Source organism: Dermacentor andersoni, chromosome 1 (genome assembly GCF_023375885.2).
Source record: "Dermacentor andersoni chromosome 1, qqDerAnde1_hic_scaffold, whole genome shotgun sequence".
Classification (NCBI taxonomy): Eukaryota; Metazoa; Arthropoda; class Arachnida; order Ixodida; family Ixodidae; genus Dermacentor; species Dermacentor andersoni.
The window spans coordinates 307,683,103-307,702,614 of NC_092814.1; the positions used below are offsets into that span (position 1 = coordinate 307,683,103).

Genomic DNA, 19,512 nt, shown 5'->3' on the forward strand with positions numbered 1-19,512 from the left:
GCCAACCTCGAACACCTTTGCTTCGCCAAACGGTTGCCACTTCACGGCTGACGGGCGCCAACATAAGGCTTTGTTGCGTAGAAAAGTGCCACCGAACGTCATGCTGCCGCTCCTTAATTTCAGCCGCCCGCGCCGAAACTGACGTATTTACACGTCACCACCTCTGCCACTCCCTGCGAATCAGCCACCTCCGTCTCAACTCGCATCCGCGGCGTTCCTCGAGCCGACCACCTCCCGCGTTTCGTTGGGCCACGCGTCGCACAAGAGAGGTACCACGCTCCACGACTGGTGGCGCCACCCTAATTTCCTATTTGCGTTATTTCTATCGCTTACAAAAGCTCCGTTCTCGCTGCGAATCACAAATTCTTTATTTCAGAAGCCTAATGTTTCAACCTAGTTCGGCGTAATATTTTCCTTTAGTGTCGCTTTAAAGCCAAGACAAATGTGAGCATAATATACGGCTGTGTCGAACTTGTTTTAACATACAGACACTGAACTGGAACGACGGTAGAGAGTACTTGAGGTATTCTTTGTTGCGCACAGTTGTTCACCTGGCCATGTTATATAACAAAGGCAGAGAAAAATTTCGTTTTGTATATATAGGTAAGCCAGGACACGCAGGAAGGATCCTCCTTTTGTTATAGAGCAGTCAAATGCTACACGTGCTATACCAAGTAATAATATGACAAACAAAACTATGCAGTCATTTGAAACCTAGCCTTTTCCCGCTCAGTACAGTTTATTGTAAACCTTCCCTAAGAGCTCATGAATTAGGCGCAGCTATAACTACGCTGTACGAGACAGTCTCGACAAATCACATGGGGTCCTAAGCAGAGTCTTCAAATGGAAACTTTGCACGCAAATCTTGCACGGGAGGAGGAGGAGGAGGAGGTTTCCAGTCGCAATACACGAAGAGAACAGAACTCAAGAGGCACGGCTACTTGAAGAAAGAGCACCTCGTCTGAGGATTCATGGGGTCGCGGACGCCGCAGTTGAAGGCCCGGCTGAATTCTGCAAAATTGGCGACCGCCTTGTTGCACTCGCCCCTGAGCGAGTCGAGCGTGGGTGCAAGGTTGCACAGGCTGAAGCAAGCGGTGATAAAAAAGATCTGGTCCTCGGTAAACGCCTTAGTGATGCGACCGACTTGCGGCGTGTCGCCGCGCGAAGCTTCGTAAGCGGCATGCGCCAGCTCCAAGGCTGGAACTTCAGGGAAGAGACTTTTGTTCGCAGGTGATCCGGAGCATTCTGTTGACCTTCTGGCGAGTGCTTCGAACCACTCCTCTGGCGCCCACGAGTTGGCGCCGACACGTCCGTCTGCGTCAACCTTGAAGCCTCCCTGATTGAAAGCCTTCACCAGCTGCAGGGCGTAAGAGAAACCTAGTCCGCCGTACACCATTGCTCGAGTTCCCCGCCCAGTGTAGGCCGGTAGGCCGAGGGCTGCAGCTGATATGAGTACCTTATTCAAAACGTAGTCGTACGCAAAGAGGGGCTGCAGGTAGTTGATCGGGAAGTCCAGCACGTCATAGTACTTGGGTTCGCCCCGCAGTGCGCGAGTGGATTTCATGGCGTCAATCCAATACTCGACCAGTGATGCCTCTTTGGACGAGAAATTGGCGTATATAGCGGACAGTCCTTCGTTCGTCAACAGTTCCTCGGGTGGCCAGAGGACCGCCCTGGTGTTCTGGAGCTTCGAGGACGCAGTGCGCCTGAACGAGTCGTCGGCGAACCAGGACAGAGCGGAGATCTTGTTACGGGCTATCTGCGTCACACGGTCGAGATACCTGTCGATTGCGGCTCTGGACTCTGCCGTGAAACGGGAAACCACGACGAGTGACCTCACCAGCAACCCGTACGAGTCCTCGATTCGAATGGCGCACTGCCGTCGGCGCCTTACGTCAGACGGCCAAGTCTCTTCCAAACTCTTCGGCAGGTCTTCAAGCGGGGCAAAAGTTTGAATGAAGAACCACGACAGATGCAGCAACAGAGAACGCCGGTCAAACATCAAGAAAAGCCTGTCTATAGTTTCCAGGAGCGCTACGTCGCTTGCGATGATGAGGTCTGACGGGCCATAACCACTTTCTACCCGGGCGTTGATGTTCAGTTCTTTCATCCATTCGGCTGAGGGCATGCTGGTTGTGACACTGGAAATATCTTTCAGTAAGAACCCGCCCGGCGTAACCCGTTCTGTCTCGAGTAGCTGTTGAAGCTGGGAAAATACGCTCCTTTCCACAGAGTTTATTGCCTCTATTTCGACGTCACTACGGCGGGGCTCGTCCATCGCGAAAGTGTCCTGAAATTTGTTCCAGTAGTTCAGGACTCCCTCCACTCGAATGTTTTCATCCTTATACGCATTCCACAAAGGGACAAAGTCAGCCGTCCTGAAAAGCAGGATGTGCGGCTCTCCCTTCTGCATCCTCAGCGGCCTCAGCCGAAACCAGATGTGAATGTTCCAATTGTAGGCCAGATCCAAGAGGACGCCAAATGGACTAGCGCTAGGTAGAGGATCATTCGGCCACGGTATCTTTCGATCTAACATGAACTGCCTCAATAAAACTGAGGAAGATCCATTAGCAGCGTTGTTAGTCAGGCAAACCTCAAACATGCCACGCGCCTTCTTGACTGCGCTGAGGTGGTCAACTCCTCTGGTAATCAAAGTGTGGAAGCCGTTGAACCACGCTATGATGGCGTGACTGGCCAGTGCCGAGCCATACGCGTAGGGGTCAGCCGACGGCTTCCACTTAGAGCAGACAAATGATTCGAAATCGTTGCATGGATTGACGCTCCAGTTCACCTTCGTCAGAACAAGGTGCCGGTGATCGAGGCACTCACTTCTGCGGCACATCAGGCTGCCCCGTTCGTGGGGCCAGGGTAGAAGGGCTGATCGAATGTAGGCCACCAGTGCAGCGCTCACAAGAACGACCACCAAACAGGCCACTACGGAGGGCAACGCTCCTCGTGCTCCAACGCCGCTCGGTTCCGAAGGTGCAGCATCCGTCGCCTGGAACAGAATGTATGACTGTCAAGAAGCTGATACTCAGTTGTGCGCGTTTTAAAAAGCAGCCCGTAAATTTTTTTGCTTGGCTATTATATCAACCGCTGCACTCTACTCCAGCCTATGGCTTTACTCGTCATCATCACATTTAACGTCGATAGTACGTAAAACGCGAATGCATCGTACGGCACGGTACAGATTACTGCAACAAACTAAATGTAGAAAGCGACAAACTGTTAACAAGTAACATTGCGAAACGATACGGCTATATAGAGAGACCATAACAAGACTCGTGGTGAAAGTCGTGTTGTTGGCTTATTTCACCTGGGCTTTCATTGAGGAATAGGCCTTTCTGCGAATGTTTTCTATGTGCTACTGCGAAAACTGACTACCTTCTGCTCTACCTTGCCACCATTACTCAATTTGTGGCCAAGTGCAAAATAATGTCTTTCCGTTTTTAGTACAATATTATTCTTGTTCTGCAATGTCTGCTTTTTCCTTTTGCTCTGTAGTAATGAACCTGTCACGCATTTCATATACTTTTGTGCAGGTATATAAGCAATTTCCTTTTTTTTGGTATGGCTGTCAATAAAACAATCTTTGCTTTTTATTCAATTTTTTAAGGTATTTTGCGTGTCATGGCTTTTGCCATTGCAAGTGAATTTTAGCTTTCTTTAGTTGTCATAACTATGTCATACACATCGTCCAGCCTTGTGCAATATCTCAGTGTATATATCAGAAGCTCTTCTACACTTTGGTCTTGAGGGCATTACATAAAAATCTTGTTTTTTTTTATGTGTACATGAAACGGCATTGGCGATTCCTTGCGTTTTATTTTTTATTTCACTGTCTGTGAACTTTTGTGTTGTTTAGTAGTCATGTACATGCCATGTATTTTTCTCTTTTGTTTCTTTTATTAGCGTGTATCATACCACGTTATAAGAAAACGCTTTCGGAAACGAAGTCAATAAAACGAGGCCAAAGGTCTGTTGTGTTGGAAGTGGAATTCATACTTTTTTATAGACTCGCACACGCTAGAAGAATTGAAAGATACTTGGACGCAAAAGACTGCGTGCGCGCAAACACATAAAGAACCCACGGCGAACTACGCGCCAGTTCACAAACAATGCCAATGCGCGGCGTAGTCGAAGCGCGATAAAAAAAAAAGAAAAGAAAAAACATGCGTGGCTCTGCTTCTAACTTTTGCTGGGCTTCTCCCAGCTCCGCTGGTCTCTGGTGTTTGCGATAGCAGAGCCACGCATAATTTTTTTTTCCACTGCGAAGAAGAGGACTGCCGAAGCGAGCGCACGGGTTTTTATCGGAGGGCAATGACGTCACATCACCTGTGCCCCGGCCGCGCTGCTCCTTCTCTAGGCTCCACTCACCCTCGCCGCGTCGCTATGCTGCGCGATATTATATTTTTATACTCTGCTTTAACTCTCTCAGCTCTCTATTCCCCAGTTCGGTGAAGCTGCGGACGTCAAGAGAAACCCAGCCAGGTTCGAACAGCTCCACTGCAAAAAATTTCGAGCCCTTCCTTGTCCTGCGTGCACTTGACCTTCGTCACGGTTAACACGGTTAAGTAATCCACAGGTAACGGTGCCGGATTGCTTCGCCCTCCCGCTCTCTCAGCTCGGGATGTTCTCGTTGCATTCGGATTGCCTGGGCTCGGGCGGCTCTATAGAGGCGCGTTTATAGTCTTAAGCCCCAACCAGACGTACGCGTTGGAACGCGTCCGCACGCGCCGCACTCACTCGACGTCGCGTCGCGCGCGGCGGAGGAAGACGGCGCGCACCCGACCAATGCAGGAGTTGCCGCGCGCTCGTCGCCGCGCGTTTCGTCGCGGCGATTCAATGCAGCCCAGCCTACGCTTAACGGTCACGTTAAGCAATGTGCTAAAGATGGCAATAACACGCAATAAGTTTTAACTTAAAATTTGTTTTTATATATTAAAAATGATATAGCGGGAGTCCTAGAGGCTCAGTCAGCTCAACTGTCAGTATTGTGAACTCGGTGAAACCTGCAGCAGCGTCGGCATAGCATCACTCGCATGCTCTGTGCCTTACGCATCCTGCACGCTGTGTCAGGTTCCGAGCTTCGGCGATGAACATTTCGTTAATAATGCACCCGTTACGGCTGAAGACATCAGTGGCTGCCATCATTTTGACGTCCCTGCCATTTCCGGTTGCGACGTTGCTTTCTTATTTTTTTATTTTTTGCTTGCTGTTAGTTGTCCCCACGATACGTAGATTGCGACGGTTACAACGAGCTCCACTTTCTTGACATGTGGGCTTCTATGGAAGCTTCGCTACCAGTTTACATATACCTTGTCCGTGGCGTGAGCGCGCGCCTATGCAGCTGGAATCCTTGATAATGATGCACGCTGCGGCGTCGGCGCAGCTGTCAATTCATCAAACCGCCTTTCATGAAACCACCACCGAAACTTGTGAGCCAATACAAGCTTCGCTTGAAAAAAAAAGACGCGCCGCGTACAGGCAAAAAGAAAGCAAAATTGAACGGTGCACGCGGCATGGGGGAGGGAGAAAAAGGGAGCGGAGCGTGTAGGCATAATAAGAACGACCCGGGCAAAATAATGTTTCGTTTCCCTTTCCACTCCGTCGACCGGGTCGCAGCATTGGCTAATAAGAAAAGACGAGGATGAGGAGGTGCCGCGCGGCTGCTGTTACTGTTGTCATGACAACGTAAAGAATCGTGTGCGCCGCCATTTTTCTAAAGTATCGCCCGCCTACCAGGGCCGTAAGGGGGGCCTTGGCGCTAGCGTCGAGAGAGCGTCTGTATTAAAACAGCCAATGGCAACCATGCGGAGATTCATCTCTCGGATACTATCGCGTTGGTTACGCCTTCGCCATCGGCGCGCGCTGATTGGCTGTTATAACAAAATAGGATGAGTTTAATGGCTGATTGAGGACTGAGTCATTCGATTTCGCTCAACCAGCCTCAGCGCACGCCTGACGGCAATAATAACACCGAAGCGATAGTATCACCGAAGTGGATCGTTTCAGAGTACGTCCCCTGTATATGTGGCGCACCGTCACGTCGACTGGCCAAGCTGTGTCGAAAACGGGCAGTCGCCTATGTATTTGCACATTTAAAGAGCAGGAAATAAAGCCCAGGAATGGAGGAGTGTTTGGGAATCGAATGTTTTTGTCATATTTTATGTATGGTATCTTTTGGAATGAGTCGGGTATTTTTGACACCATGTATGTAAAAGCGAATTGCTTTTGTAATGTCACCTATTCACCATTGGCGCACGTTTCCCCCTCTACTCGTAGTGTTCCTAGAGGTCTAAATACCAAAATGACACATGCTTGCAATTTACTTATTTTTCAGTTGATGCCGTCCAGTGAAGCTTCGTGCGGGAACTACAGCTGCTTACCTGGTGCCAGAAGATTGGATGAACGCACCAAAAGCCCGGAACGAGCATTTATATAAAGCAAAATAAACACTTCCTTATTGCAGAAGACGTCTTGCACTATATGAAATTACACGTTGCACAGGTTCGATGGAAGGCATGTAAAGATCGCTCGCAGTCATATCTATTTTCCTAAAAAAAAAAAGGAGAAAGCGATTCCTCACCAATACGGCGTGCGGTTGAGCGGTAGAAGCAAAAACAAATGCCACGTCGATAGCGCATGCCGTCATAAAGCGTAGCAACTATAGCGTTCAAAACGCGCGCGCCTGACACCGGAAGTGTGGTTCCGGTGTTAATGCCATCCGCTTGGTGCGCTACAGTCAATTCGGCCGCTAGGGGCTATGGGAGTGTCCGCTCATGTTGAATGTCTTCCTCTATGATATAGCCGTGTACTAATTTGCTATCGCAAAACGATGCTTCGCCTATCTGGCGATACTGCGACTTTTTTTTTTTTTTTGCTAGCATTGCGGCTCGAAGAACATTGTAATGATGCTGACAAGTGTCTGTCCCGACCGCGCTCACCGCAGCGCAAACGCTCAAGTGATGTAAGCAGTTGCATTCCCGCTAAGCAGTTGAAATAGTTAATGCTCGAAAGATGACGCCCATTACAACATTGGACAGAGCGTTTAGCGGCCGCTCCTCGCACACGCTGCATGTCCTCGCTCCACTGCCAAACTGATTGAGCGGGACGGGACGATGGGTCCAAGCATAGGCGGAAAGTTTTCATTTTTCCGGGGAGGGGGGGGCATATATAAGCTAATATATATATATATATATATATATATATATATATATATATATATATAACCTGTAATAACAGTTGTACTTGAAGAAACTTCGTGTGACCTCGAAGAATTGTTCCCTCAAGTGACGGCCTTATATGAGCATATAATATACGAGACCTCATAGTAGGAGGCAGTTCAATTTCACTGTCTGAGTCCTCTCGCACCACCAAGAATCTGACGTCTCTCGGAGGTAGAATGTTCTTTCGTGAAATTGTTTCATACTTCGCTATCCCTAATACTGCTTTGCCTTTCCGGAGAAACTACAGCATCTCTCCTTTTTTTTCTTCTGCTGGGCATGAGTGCTGTTGATTCTGATTTTGAGTGACTCCGGCTTGGCCTCATTTCGGTTGCTGAGTGAATTATAGTGTTCCCCCCAACTTTCATGCACTAATACTTAAGTAAAGAGCAATTGCGTTACTCGAAGAAAGCCTATAGCGCATATTGTTTACTGTACAGTGGAGTAACCGCCAGTGACTTTTTTGTTACTGAGATTTAATCAGGTAATTACAGTTAATTATCTAACTCGAGAAGTACTGTCGTAATTATCAAACTGTCAATGAGGCATTTGTAGGCACCCCCGACTGACATCTAAGCGCGACGTTTTCAGCGACGCACTAACTGCGTAATTTTTTTTCCGATAGATAATGAAGGTTCGCGAAAAATGAAAAATACCACGTGACTGCGCTCCCAGCCGCATCACAAAGCATCGCCCTCAAATAAGCTGATGGAAAGCAACTGCTTTGCTTGTCGCAAACCCGAAGAGACAGGTGGTACGGATGATGGTACGGAAGGAGCACCAATAGCAGGTTTCCCGGCTTCGCAGATATTCCTTCCTTTCATTACTACGTCACACTTATTATCCGTCCGTCAAGGCCGACTGATCACACTGATAACAAAAGCGCCTTGATAACGCTGCCGAAGCGCCGCTCTGACCACGCGCCAAATGCGAAAAGCAATGGAATAGGCATAGAATGTTTCAAAACCCCGGCTCTGCTCGCACCGCATCGATAGAGTGCGCGAACAGCGATATTTCGCGCCAGAAACTTACCTCGGACCAAAGCCAAATTAAAGTGACAGTTTTATTTTTCATGAGAGTGTATACGTGCTGCAAAAAACAGGTTCGTGGCAAAAATAAAAACGAAATGAACAGACCGGGAAGCGACCCACGTGTAGAGAGAAGGCAATACCGATCATTCAAGAAAGTAAATGAGCCGACTTAGCAACGGGACGTCTGCACACACACACACACACACACACACACACACACACACACACACACACACACACACACACGCACACGCACACGCACACGCACACACACACACACACACACAGCGAAAAAAAGAAAGAAAGAAAAAAAAGATCCCGGCAGAATCTTCTCTGGGATTTATCTGAATGATGCGTAAGCATTCCGTAGAACTGTCGTGGTGTTTCATGTTAGTATGCTGGTGTGTTTCGTATAATTGCGAGAACGACTGCGAAAGAATAGCGAAACGGAAAAGCGTGGTTGCAACACCGAACGGTTAAGTGAGACCTGCACGAGATGACGTAGAGGAGGCGAGTGAAAGCAATGTACAGTGGTGTTACAGATAGCGCGCAGCGCGTGTGGACGTGGGATGAAATCATGAACGAGATGTAGCAAATGAAGGAAATACATGCAACATTTATTAGGTGCACTGAACCATTATGAACCGTGATCGACCTTGCTCCGGCGGTGACTACGTCTTTCGCGGCGGTGCGGCCTGTCTCTTGAAAGCGATCTTCGAAATCGGCAGAGTGCGGCATGTGCTGAGAGCTTCGTGAGGGCGCTGTGTTCTCGCCGCTTCATTGGCGTTGAAGCGAGAGGCAGCACGCAGGTGAATTCGCTCACTGCTGCGGGTGCTATGCTTGAACACGATCATCTTACGGGATGGACGGAGGGACAGTATTTCCGTTGGGTAAGAATAGAAATGCTTACGCGTTTAAAATCATCAGATTTCAGCGTACCCTTATTATCTACGAATTCGTAAGCGCCGTTGAACATCAGCTGCTGCATATAGGACGTGTTCGAATAGGTCGCCTTCTGCAGCTACGCAGTACTGAATCAGCTTTATCACATCTTCTGTGGCTTTCTTGATGATGGACGCTGTCATTCTAAGGCAGACATCTGTTATCCTTGCCTTGAGCTCATCTGACGTCCGTCTCGGTCATGTATACATGATCTTTCACATAAGCCCAAAGAATGAAATCGAGTGGAGAAAGGTCAGGTAACCTAGCCCGCCAATTTACAGGCCCGAGCCTTCCAATCTACTGCGCATTAAACGTCGCATCCAGCCGATTTCGTGCTATATTGCTGCTGTGTGCTGGGGCCCCATCTTGCTGATGCCACAGAAGTGAAAGACGTGACAGCGGGATTTCGCTGAAAAACTCATCCACCACTCTTTCCAGGACTTCTTCCACATAACGCTGTCCAGTCAGTATGTGATCGAAGAAGATGAGACCAACTATAGCACCGGCGTAAATTCCGCACCACACATTGAACGACCATTGGTACTGGTGCCGAGTGTGCTTTACCTAGTGTGGATTGGAGTCACTCCAACAGTGTGCATTATGCGAATTTATCTGGCCGTTTCTGCAAAACTTGGCTTCATCCGTGCACCCGATGTTGCTCAAAAAGTCCGGTGACTCATCGGCTTTTGTGAGGAACCAATTCGAGAAATCTGGACATCCCTATCTTAATAGCATTGGTGCAAGTTAAGGTGGTACGGGTGAAAGGCCGAGTCATTTGGAATCCTCCAAATTGATGACTTGGAGATTGGTACCTGAGCGGCCACGTCCCGCACGCTAGCAAGAGGGTTTGAAGCCATAAATGCTACAGCATCCGTGCGTAGGCTAGGACTCAAAGATGGAGTCCTCCGCCGCTGTTTCTGGAAGCGGCCGGTTTGTCTCAGGTTTTCACAATTTCTGATGATAGTCGATACGTTTGGTCTACCTCCACACTTCCATGACTGATATATATTTGCGGAAAGGCACGTACCCAGTATTTTTTTTTCGGGGCGGGGGTGGGGGGGTGGGGGGGGGGCAACCCAAGGTCAATTTTCTATGCGCAGTAGAGGAGGGGGGAGTAGCTTTACTAGTACAATTGTGAATAATGCCCACCATTCGCCGTAAAGACGCGTAAACAAGCAAACGAGAAATGAAATGAGGCGTATCTCGCAGGTACGCCTCTGAGATACACCTCTCCTTTTCTTGACAAACAAGGAACCACATCAAATGGACTCGTGCAAAAGATGCGCAGGAAGAACACTGCCAAGAACAAGTGAACAAGCTAAAGTGTAAAATAAAGATTTCTAGCTGCGTTATATTTAATTAGCTCTGGAAGAATTACAGATAAATGTATATTTGCGCAACAATTCCAATTCTTTTGGATCCCTTGCTTACTGCTCTACCAAGTTCAGTGCCAAAACCGACTTGTATTGTTAGTTGGGAAGTAGTGTAACAATTCGTGGTCCCCAGTCCCGTACAACCGCGTAGAGCGCAGGACACTGCTGTTCTAGACGTATACGGCGCCCACCGCGGAAGGTTAGAAAAACACCCAGTTTAGCAAAGCAGTGAAGTGGCTACACCAGAAGGCCTGACTGAGAACTGTAGAAGCGCCATTCAAAACACACGTAATCATTCTCCTCTTCCGGCAGCGTTTTCTCTACTTCCTTCTTATATAAAACGATGTTGATCCATAAATATTTTCACAAATAACGGTTAAATTTGTTAATTTTCGCTTTTACTTCCTGTTTGACTGTTGCCTCGGCTCTCTCCTTTAGTAGATCGCTTAATTTCTCAACTCTTTGCGACTCTTGTTTCCAGTTGCCAGTATTGCACGAAAAGTGCCGTGCAATTAGGGAAAACCCAGACGAGGTAACGGGCGACAATCATATTGCTTATTGGTTTAACGGTTATTGCAGGGTTTGATGATGGACGCTGTTTTGCATTATTTTATTTTCCACCTGATCTAACACATATCGCGGGCATATGGGTCCGAGGATCCGCCAGCGTCGCGGCGAGCCGTAACTTGAAGAATTAATGAAGCAAAAGGAAAAGTTAAACGCAACTGGCGTTTTCTCCGTCCGCAACTCGTTTCACGAGCATACAGACCAGCTGACTACGAACTGAATCCCTTTCCTGGTCCCTGGATCAGTCTAAACAAAGAAGCTTGAACTAACGAAGCAACAGCGATGTGCGTGACCGTTAATATAGACGTTGACAACTGAACGCATCTCGAGTTAATCGCGCGGTCACCGAATCAATGAGAAAACTGGCCTTCACAGCCCAGGAGATGCCGATAACTGCCGCCATCCAAAAAGAGTGAAAAAGCCAGCAAAATCTTGACCACTGAATGCTGTCAAGTCTCCAGATTGATTTGACGGCGCTTTGAGAATGTGTGTGAGGAGGGGTGGCGTGTGCGGGGGGGAGGGCGGGCTAGCCGCTTAAGTTCAGGAGGGGGCGCCTCCCCCCCCGAGCTTCTCTCCCCCCCCCCCCCCCCCCGGGTACTTGCCTGTTTGCGACCTTCGTGTGGCCATTTGCAGCTCCCTAAGCAGGGATCATGTTTTCCTTCTGCTCATTAGAAAAAGACATGGTGACTGGGACGAAGCAAAACGCACCTTTAAACCTTTGCACTGACACTGTCAATTATCTTTTACGGTGATAGCTTTTGTCGCAAAAAAAATAACATAAGGAAAACCATCCGTACTAAGACAACAGCTATCACAGCTTGTTCCCAACACCTAACGCGACGTGTTACTTCGGTCGGCGCACGGCAGATAAGGAACTAGCCCGATCACGATGTTTTTTCTTTATTTCATTTATTTCTTTCTGGCTAACTCAGAGGGAGCTTGTTCGAGAGCGCTGGTTTATGATGCGGGTGACACTATTCCCCCCCCCTCCTCCCCACCCTCCCAGTGCAGTCACGTGTAATTTTTCATATTTCGCGGAGTTTATTTATCAGTCGCAAGAATTAGTACGCATGTAGTATGTGACTGAAAATACCGCAGTTAGGTGTCTCTTAGCTTTGCTTACAAATGCCTCTTTGACACTTTGATAATTGGAATAGTACGTCTGGAGTTAGATAATTATTTACAATTACAGAATTAAATCTCAGAAATAAAAAAATTACTGGCAGCTGCTCCACTTTACTGGAAACAATACGCACTAGGTTTTCTTCGAGTAACGCAATTTCTCTTTCTTTAAATCTGTGAGCATGGTAGTTAATTGGCACACCCTGCATATATTTATGAGCTCTGCGTGCATGTGACGATGTTTCCATTCCTTATAAATGTTGTAAATTATTAGAGGAGCTTTTTTGCTATTCGTTAGCATTGCTTACTGGAAAGAGAATCAATACTGAGTCCCATATCCTTCATGAGCATTCACACGCCATTGATAAAAGACTCTACCGAAGGGGTCACTGAAGTCTTCAGGGTCTGAAGTCTTGCAGGGTCAAAAAATCACGCAAAGCAATTTGAAGCGAGATGAACATACAGCAACTTATCCATTCTCCGGGCAAAGCCTATACATACATACTAAAAAAAATTTTGCGTCAAAACAACACATACCTATATCCTGTAGCCTATAGAGTGAGTCTTTGCTCTGTCTCTTCGCTTTTTTTCGACTTAAGGAGGGAGGTTCTTGGGAAGAGAGGACCACAGTTTAGGCTGTCGGCTGCAAATTGTGATATTTTAGAGATTATTTTGATAGGAAGTACTGAATATATTTTAAGTCACATCAAACATTCGCGACTTCTATCCCGCGAAGCTAAAATGTGTTTGTTGACGTTATTTGTAAAGCGAGAGAATGAAATATATCTAATAATAATTTATGTATTGGTCTGTCCAGTCGAATTACACGTGTTGTTCAAATCGTGTTTATGTGTTTGAAATAAGGTCCCGTTAAGTGTGATTGTTATATTGACCTGGCATGCGCTCTACCACATGAACGTTCGCGCAATGCTTATTTTAAGGGCTCATTATCGTTTTGGCAGCATATAAGTAGAGAGATTTCTGTGGACACCATAAATGCGAAAAATCTTTTTTTTTTCTTTAAAGAATAGATTAGGTACATTGCAGGCAACAACCCGCCGCAGAGATAACAGGCCACAACACATGCTTTTAGAGTAAGATAGATTGTGCTTAAATATATATGAAACGTTGTTAGTGCTTCAAAAATACGCCTTTAGTTACGAGGCACGCAAGCGCAATTAGCAAACAATTATAGAGAAACCGCTTCATTTGCTCTAATTAGAGGAATGGAATGGCTCAGCTCACCTATCCCACTGAGTGTGAATTGTCCAACTCTCACCATTCCGACAAGCTAAAAAATGAGTGAAATTACGGAGGTTTCCACCCTACAGAATGGAGTGGGAATGGAATGGAGGGCCCTGCTCCAACCAACTCCGCAGTCACGACGGGTCAACCACTTCCGAGAACAGCATGCAAGATCTTCGGACGCCACAAGTAAAGCTTCACTTCAAACGTCACGGGAGAAATGACATGCACAAACGGACGACTTACGCTGCCCTTGTGCTTTTTTCTCCTTTGTCGTCGCTGGCCTGCTTTTCTGGCCCCGTCGGCCTTGGCTCTCCTGGGACGGGGCCCGAGGTGGCCGAAGGATCCAGAGGGAGACGGGGAACAAGCAGCGTCCACCTTCCTCCGCGGTGGCCTTATCGTAGCCCTTTCAGCCGCTAGCGCTGCCGACGAGACTTCTTCACTTCCTTTCGCCATCCATGCGCACACAGAGACATCAGAAGGTTAGAAAAGAAAAGGAAAGAAAAAAGAAAGGCGGGAGAACATTGGTTGCGAGAAATGTTTGCGGAAAAGGGCCTCATGATGATCTAGTTTGCACACACTGTAGAGCTTTAAACAGCAGAATAAAACGCCTTATGACCGATCGCATTTTTGTGTCACTAAGTTACAGCTCGACTAATGTGATACGCTGTCGGTTAACTGAACGAGTTCGGCTGAAACCAGCAGTGTATAGCACGTGGATTCGTGACTGACTGATTGGACTGATTGAAAGAATTAACGATATACGGTCTGCGAGAGACGCCGCCCTGGAAGGCTCGAGATTCTTTAACGTTCGCCATTGCAATGGGCTGCACCCGCGGACGAGAATCGACTCTACGACCTCGCGCACAGGAGCGAAAGCTGCAAAGAAATCCCTAGGTGTCCACTGGTAATGATGAGCGAAGAACCTGCGTTGCTTCTTTTTTATTATTATTTTTAGTTTCTAGCATCGTGCTGCGTTCAGATGGATGCCAGCTCTCCCTTTCGAGAGTCGTCAAGGATGCCGGGTTCATTGTGACTAAAAATAGAGCCAGCAGTTCCACGTGGTCATGCATTAGCAGCAGGACTCTACGTATTATTTACCCGTTTGGTCCGCACAACACAACACAAACACTTGTGCGAACACCATGAGTGCACTACGAGAGAGTGGGCGTAGCCCGTTATGTGAACGTCTGGATAATATGTGTACATATTTTTTGCGGATTTATAAGGCGACCCATACTTTTCCGAGTTACTGAACGCCAAAAATTCGCTGGCAGTGTTTTCATTTACAGGCGAGGTAAAAGCCGCTTACGGAACAGTGCTGACTGGCAGTAAACCGAGACTTATAATTGGACATAGACTATACTTACCTAAACTCTGCAGTCATCACCGTCATCATCTTATTAATGTCAACTGCAGGACCAAGGCCTTTCTCATCGATCTTCAATTAGCCCTGTCTGAAGCATGAAGCGAGCAAGATTGCGGCTCGATAAGGATACCGGCTTCATGCTCGGTTGATGGTGAGGCACAGACAGTGACGTCACTGATGGCCGTCTGCTAAACGCGTGAGATTCGCGCTCTTCGGCAGTTTCGGTTTTCTGGGTGAAGTAGGCCGGAAATTTCAGAACGCTGTAGGAAATTAGGCAGCGTCAACATTTTTGGATATCAGGAAGCGTTTATGAACCTTCTCTGATGACTAGTTTCAAATCTTGCGTTAGGACCAATCGTCTGGCTCTTTCGGATAAAAAGTTAATGCAATGTGCATAATTACTTGCCTAATTACGAGTTTGAGTGATTTTACTATGTACTCTTTTGCGGTAAAAGCAATCCTGAGTAAATTGTTTCGTTAACACATCTTCACTATATTTAAGTAATTTGGAACGCATTTCTGAAACGCCCTGTTATAGGGTACCATGCGATCATATGTAGTTATTTAGGGCAGTGGCTATAAAGCATAAGTTTATTCCATAGTTTTTTATTGCGATGGCCCAACCGCATTCCACTTTCTTTTGCGGAAGCAAATAAATGTGTCGATGGCGGCATACCTTTCGTCAAAATATTTTTGTGTCTTCTTTTTGGAAGAGAATGGCAGTGAACAACAAGGAACATTATATAGCACGACCATGGCTAACTACAGCGTCGCAACGTCACAACCAGTGCTACTGCCCTCTGATATGTCGTTGTCTAACCTGCAACAGGGGTTCCGATAATGACTTAAAGAAATTGTTAGTTATTGTTGCGGGCTGCTCTTGGGGCGACCGAACTTTTCCTGGATCCTCTCTCAGCGGCTGTCTTTAGAAAAATTCGCGCTCACCCACCGTCCCGGAAGTAGGTAGCCAGCTGTCTTGACAAGGCTTGCGGTTTACCTGAAGGACTTATCAAGAGGGCGGCGGGCTTTGGGTCGTGACGGACGGAAGTCACGCAAGGTTACATGACTTGCAATGTAGGAGACGTGCACCAACGCTCAAGGCGATCAGTCTTGACAAGGCTTGCGGTTTACCTGAAGGACTTATCAAGAGGGCGGCGGGCTTTGGGTCGTGACGGACGGAAGTCACGCAAGGTTACATGACTTGCAATGTAGGAGACGTGCACCAACGCTCAAGGCGATCATCATTTTTCCGAACGCGAGCTTTCAATGTGCTTTCTGTCTCTGTACTTGGCAGCGCGGTGCTGGCAATTTCTCGTTTGCGTCGTAGTCACACTCGCTCTATATATTGGTGACGACAACGGGGTGTTTGTTCCACGTACACCGTATCATAATCATAATAAAGGTGGGTGAGATAAACCTGCATCTTTATCGCACGACGGGGTTTTTTTTTTTTTCTTTTTGCCGTGGAAGTTATTCAGTAGCGTCGATTGTAACTATGGTGCACTTAGTGCACCGTTGTTTCAGTCAGCACTTAGTGGTCCCTCAGCCTCGCTACACCAGACACGACGGAATGTAAGCGCCGACTTGAGAAATTGTACGTCACTGTGCAGCCACGACCGAAGCGGACTCAGCTTGTCTTGTAGCAGCGGCACTCTCGTTCTATTGGCACTGTCCTACTTTCAAAGTGTGAAAACCTTACAAAATATAAAAGGTTCTATATATAGCCTCACAGCAGCCCAGTGTGCCAGCCACCGCGGAGCACCGCAAGTAGTTCGTAACACCGGCGCAGCTATAGATCTCCGTTGCGCGCGGCGATGGGGTGCACTTTTTTTGTGGCACGGGTGGGTCCAATCGCTTACCTGAGTCACGTCGTGAAAGGGTTACGAGATGGAAACTGCGCGGTTCGTCGTGGGCAGCTTCGGCTGGAGGCGACCTGATCGCGGGCCCCTGCGCAGGCCTCGCACGAGCAGTGACGTCTGCGGCCTTGTGCTTCGTCGGGTCCTCGCGTGGCTCGGAAGACGCCGGCGCCTCGCGCGGCATGCCCGTATCGGCCACACCGGGGCAGTCGTCCACGACATTCGCGTGGCGCTGGGGCGTCTCGACTGAGGCGAGCGCTTTCGCCTGGTCGCTTTTGCTGCTCAGGAAGGAGATGCGTGGGGACGACTTGGCCGATTTGCGAGCCTTGCCACTTTTAGCGGACCTCAGATCAGGTGTCCATGGTTCCATTCTTTCTTTGGGGGGGGGAGGGGGGGAGGTTATGGTTGGTGGCGATGCTAATTGCTCAACACATGGCACTTACCCATGAGAAATATTGGCTACACGTCGAGAAAAAAATTAAGTACCAGCCGCAAATATCAAAATTTCAAATAAACTAGAAAAATTATTAACACGGAATTACCGGAAAGGTAAGGAAATGTGTCTGGAGTTCCGCGAAGACAAGACGCGAAGGCCAAACAAGGAAAGGGGAGGGGCAAAAAGAAGGAAGAACAGGGAGTTGTAGAGAATCAGGGCGATTTCCTCGTTAAATTCTTAAAATTTAGCCAAATTTATTTCTTCAGCTATTCAAAATTTCTCAGTAGTGATCTTTTTTTTAGATTCGAGCAATCTTTTTCTTAAATCACAAGATCCTTGGCCAATCCCCCATAGTGGGTGAAAGCCACTCTCGGAGGAAAGGGAAGCAAAGCAGACCATAAAAACGGAGGTACGGCAGTAGTTAAATAATATGTGGCAAAACGAAATCGCAGCAGGGACAGCAACGTAACCTGCTGGATACGCCAATGAACTGGCGCAGTGCTGGACGAATTTTCACGTGGTTGAGACGAACACTATACAGCTCCAAACGGTAATAAATTTCAACAGTCATTTTTATGCCCCGCTCGTCTTACTCGGCATCATCTACTTCTGCATAACGGGCCAGAATCACGGATATCTTTGGCCACTGCGGGCTTGTGACATCTATTCTCGGGGAACAGAAATGACTAAAATTGCTGGAATATTCCCTGAAAACAAATGAGCTTCCATCTAAGCGAACATGTTTGGGTTTCATTGCGTTTTAGAGCGAAGAAGATGTAGCTACTGCATGACGGCGCGTAGCGCGTACATTTAGACAAAGTGTTTGTGAAAAACCGGTATCGAGTGCTGCTGCAAGAAAGGCTCATCAGATATGACTTGTGGAGCTACTAAGCAAGTGCTTTCAGTTGGAAAACTTTCATTGACTATGAAGGAAGGAAGGAAGAAAGGAAGGAAGGGGAAAAATTATTTAAGGCCAGAACTAAAGCCCAGTAAAGGAGTGCGCTTGCTCCGTTAAGGCCCGTTGTTGATCCGCCGTGATCTCACCCTTGCGCACCTTTAGGTGGCTACGAAATTGCGCGTCGAAAAGCTAGTAAATGAGTCGTTCAATGCGCGTACGCTTACGCGAGCGGTTGCGGCTTTTGAAGGGATAGATGCCCGCTTTATACTTTGACAAATCTGCAGCCCATTTTATTGGAAGATAGAGCTGTACTTTCTTTCACTGACCGGATTTCGCGTCCCGTAGGTTGCACCAGCATGCATTACAAATTAAAGTTAATTGTGAGTTTGAAACGTACCGCAGCTGCCTAGTGGGTTATGAGGAACGGAGTTGTAGACGGCTACGGATAAATTTTGACTACCAGGGGTTCCTTAACGTGGGCCTAAAGCAGTGAGATTCACCCAGTGAGACCCGTAGGTAACGTACACCTTCCAGAAGTGCTTGGACTTCTAGTGGACAGAAGCATCAACCGGTCAGCAGTCGAGACAAGAAAGATAAATTTAGAGTATGGGTGAAAAAAAAAGGCAAGAAAGAGATTGATACGACCGGATCCGTTACAGGCATAGGTAGCGGTACAAGGTATACAGAGAAATTTTGAGGCAGAGAAAAAAGGTTAAAGAGGTGTATACAAAAAAAAAGTTGACTTGTCATCCCGGCCCTGCGAAAGTGCATGTCCAGCGAAGCTGTTGCGAAACCATCACCACAACGGCTGAGGGGTTATGCAATGCTTTATAGATGGCGAGGATGCTTGTTTTGAGCTTGTTCTTTATTGAAACGTATGCTGTTTGTTGTGCGGGCAATTTCAATGAATGTATGCACTATTCGCTTCACTTTGCTGAGCTGTGGTATAGCCGATGCCTTACGGGGCTATGAGCCACTGCATTTCTGCTTGCTTACCGTGGCATGAGTTATTGATGATGATGATGATGATGATGATGATAGGTGGTTGTTCTGGAGCTTGTCCTTTATTGAAACGTACGCTGTTCTGTACGTTGCATGCGTGCTCTTGCTACCGATGAATACACATGATATCACTGAATAAGTGCCGTGAACGTCGCCATAGGAAGAGTAATTACGAATATGTTAGAAGTGCCTAGACTAGTCAACGAAGTCACCAAACACACGGGTGAATAAAAGTGCAAGTTAGCACTGTACCGCCGATGTAATTCCGCTGCATACGTCGGCGAAATGCCTGCTTGGCAATACCTGCTTGGAAATATACAAAACTAGATCTTACCAACTTTTCAGTATTTTCTTTTTCGATTGTTACGGAAGAGTAGAACCACACGATATAGTTAGAAGCGGGGCAGCGCCGGCCAAGGTAGATGCATGCGCTGGCGGCAAGGCC

General features: G+C 47.5%; 1 protein-coding gene across 1 annotated transcript; it reads right to left on the bottom strand.

Moving 5' to 3' along the window:
• Positions 1–937: 937 nt before the first annotated feature.
• On the bottom strand, positions 938–17,101 carry LOC140219028 (endothelin-converting enzyme 1-like). Its single transcript, XM_072288878.1, has 3 exons — positions 16,735–17,101; positions 13,753–13,952; positions 938–2,998 (listed from the first exon to the last, which is right to left on the bottom strand). The coding sequence occupies exons 1-3, from the start codon at positions 17,099–17,101 to the stop codon at positions 938–940; spliced, it is 2,628 nt and encodes an 875-aa protein (XP_072144979.1).
• Between the last annotated feature and the right edge of the window lie 2,411 nt (positions 17,102–19,512).

Excerpts from the sequence above, each read along its gene's own strand:
- LOC140219028 (XM_072288878.1), bottom strand. The coding sequence starts at position 17,101 with ATGGAACCATGGACACCTGATCTGAGGTCCGCTAAAAGTGGCAAGGCT. Across the intron at positions 13,953-16,734 it reads CCTTTCACGACGTGACTCAG|GAAGTGAAGAAGTCTCGTCG; the intron begins GTAAGCGATTGG and ends GGATGGCGAAAG. Across the intron at positions 2,999-13,752 it reads GAAAAAAGCACAAGGGCAGC|GCGACGGATGCTGCACCTTC; the intron begins GTAAGTCGTCCG and ends ATTCTGTTCCAG.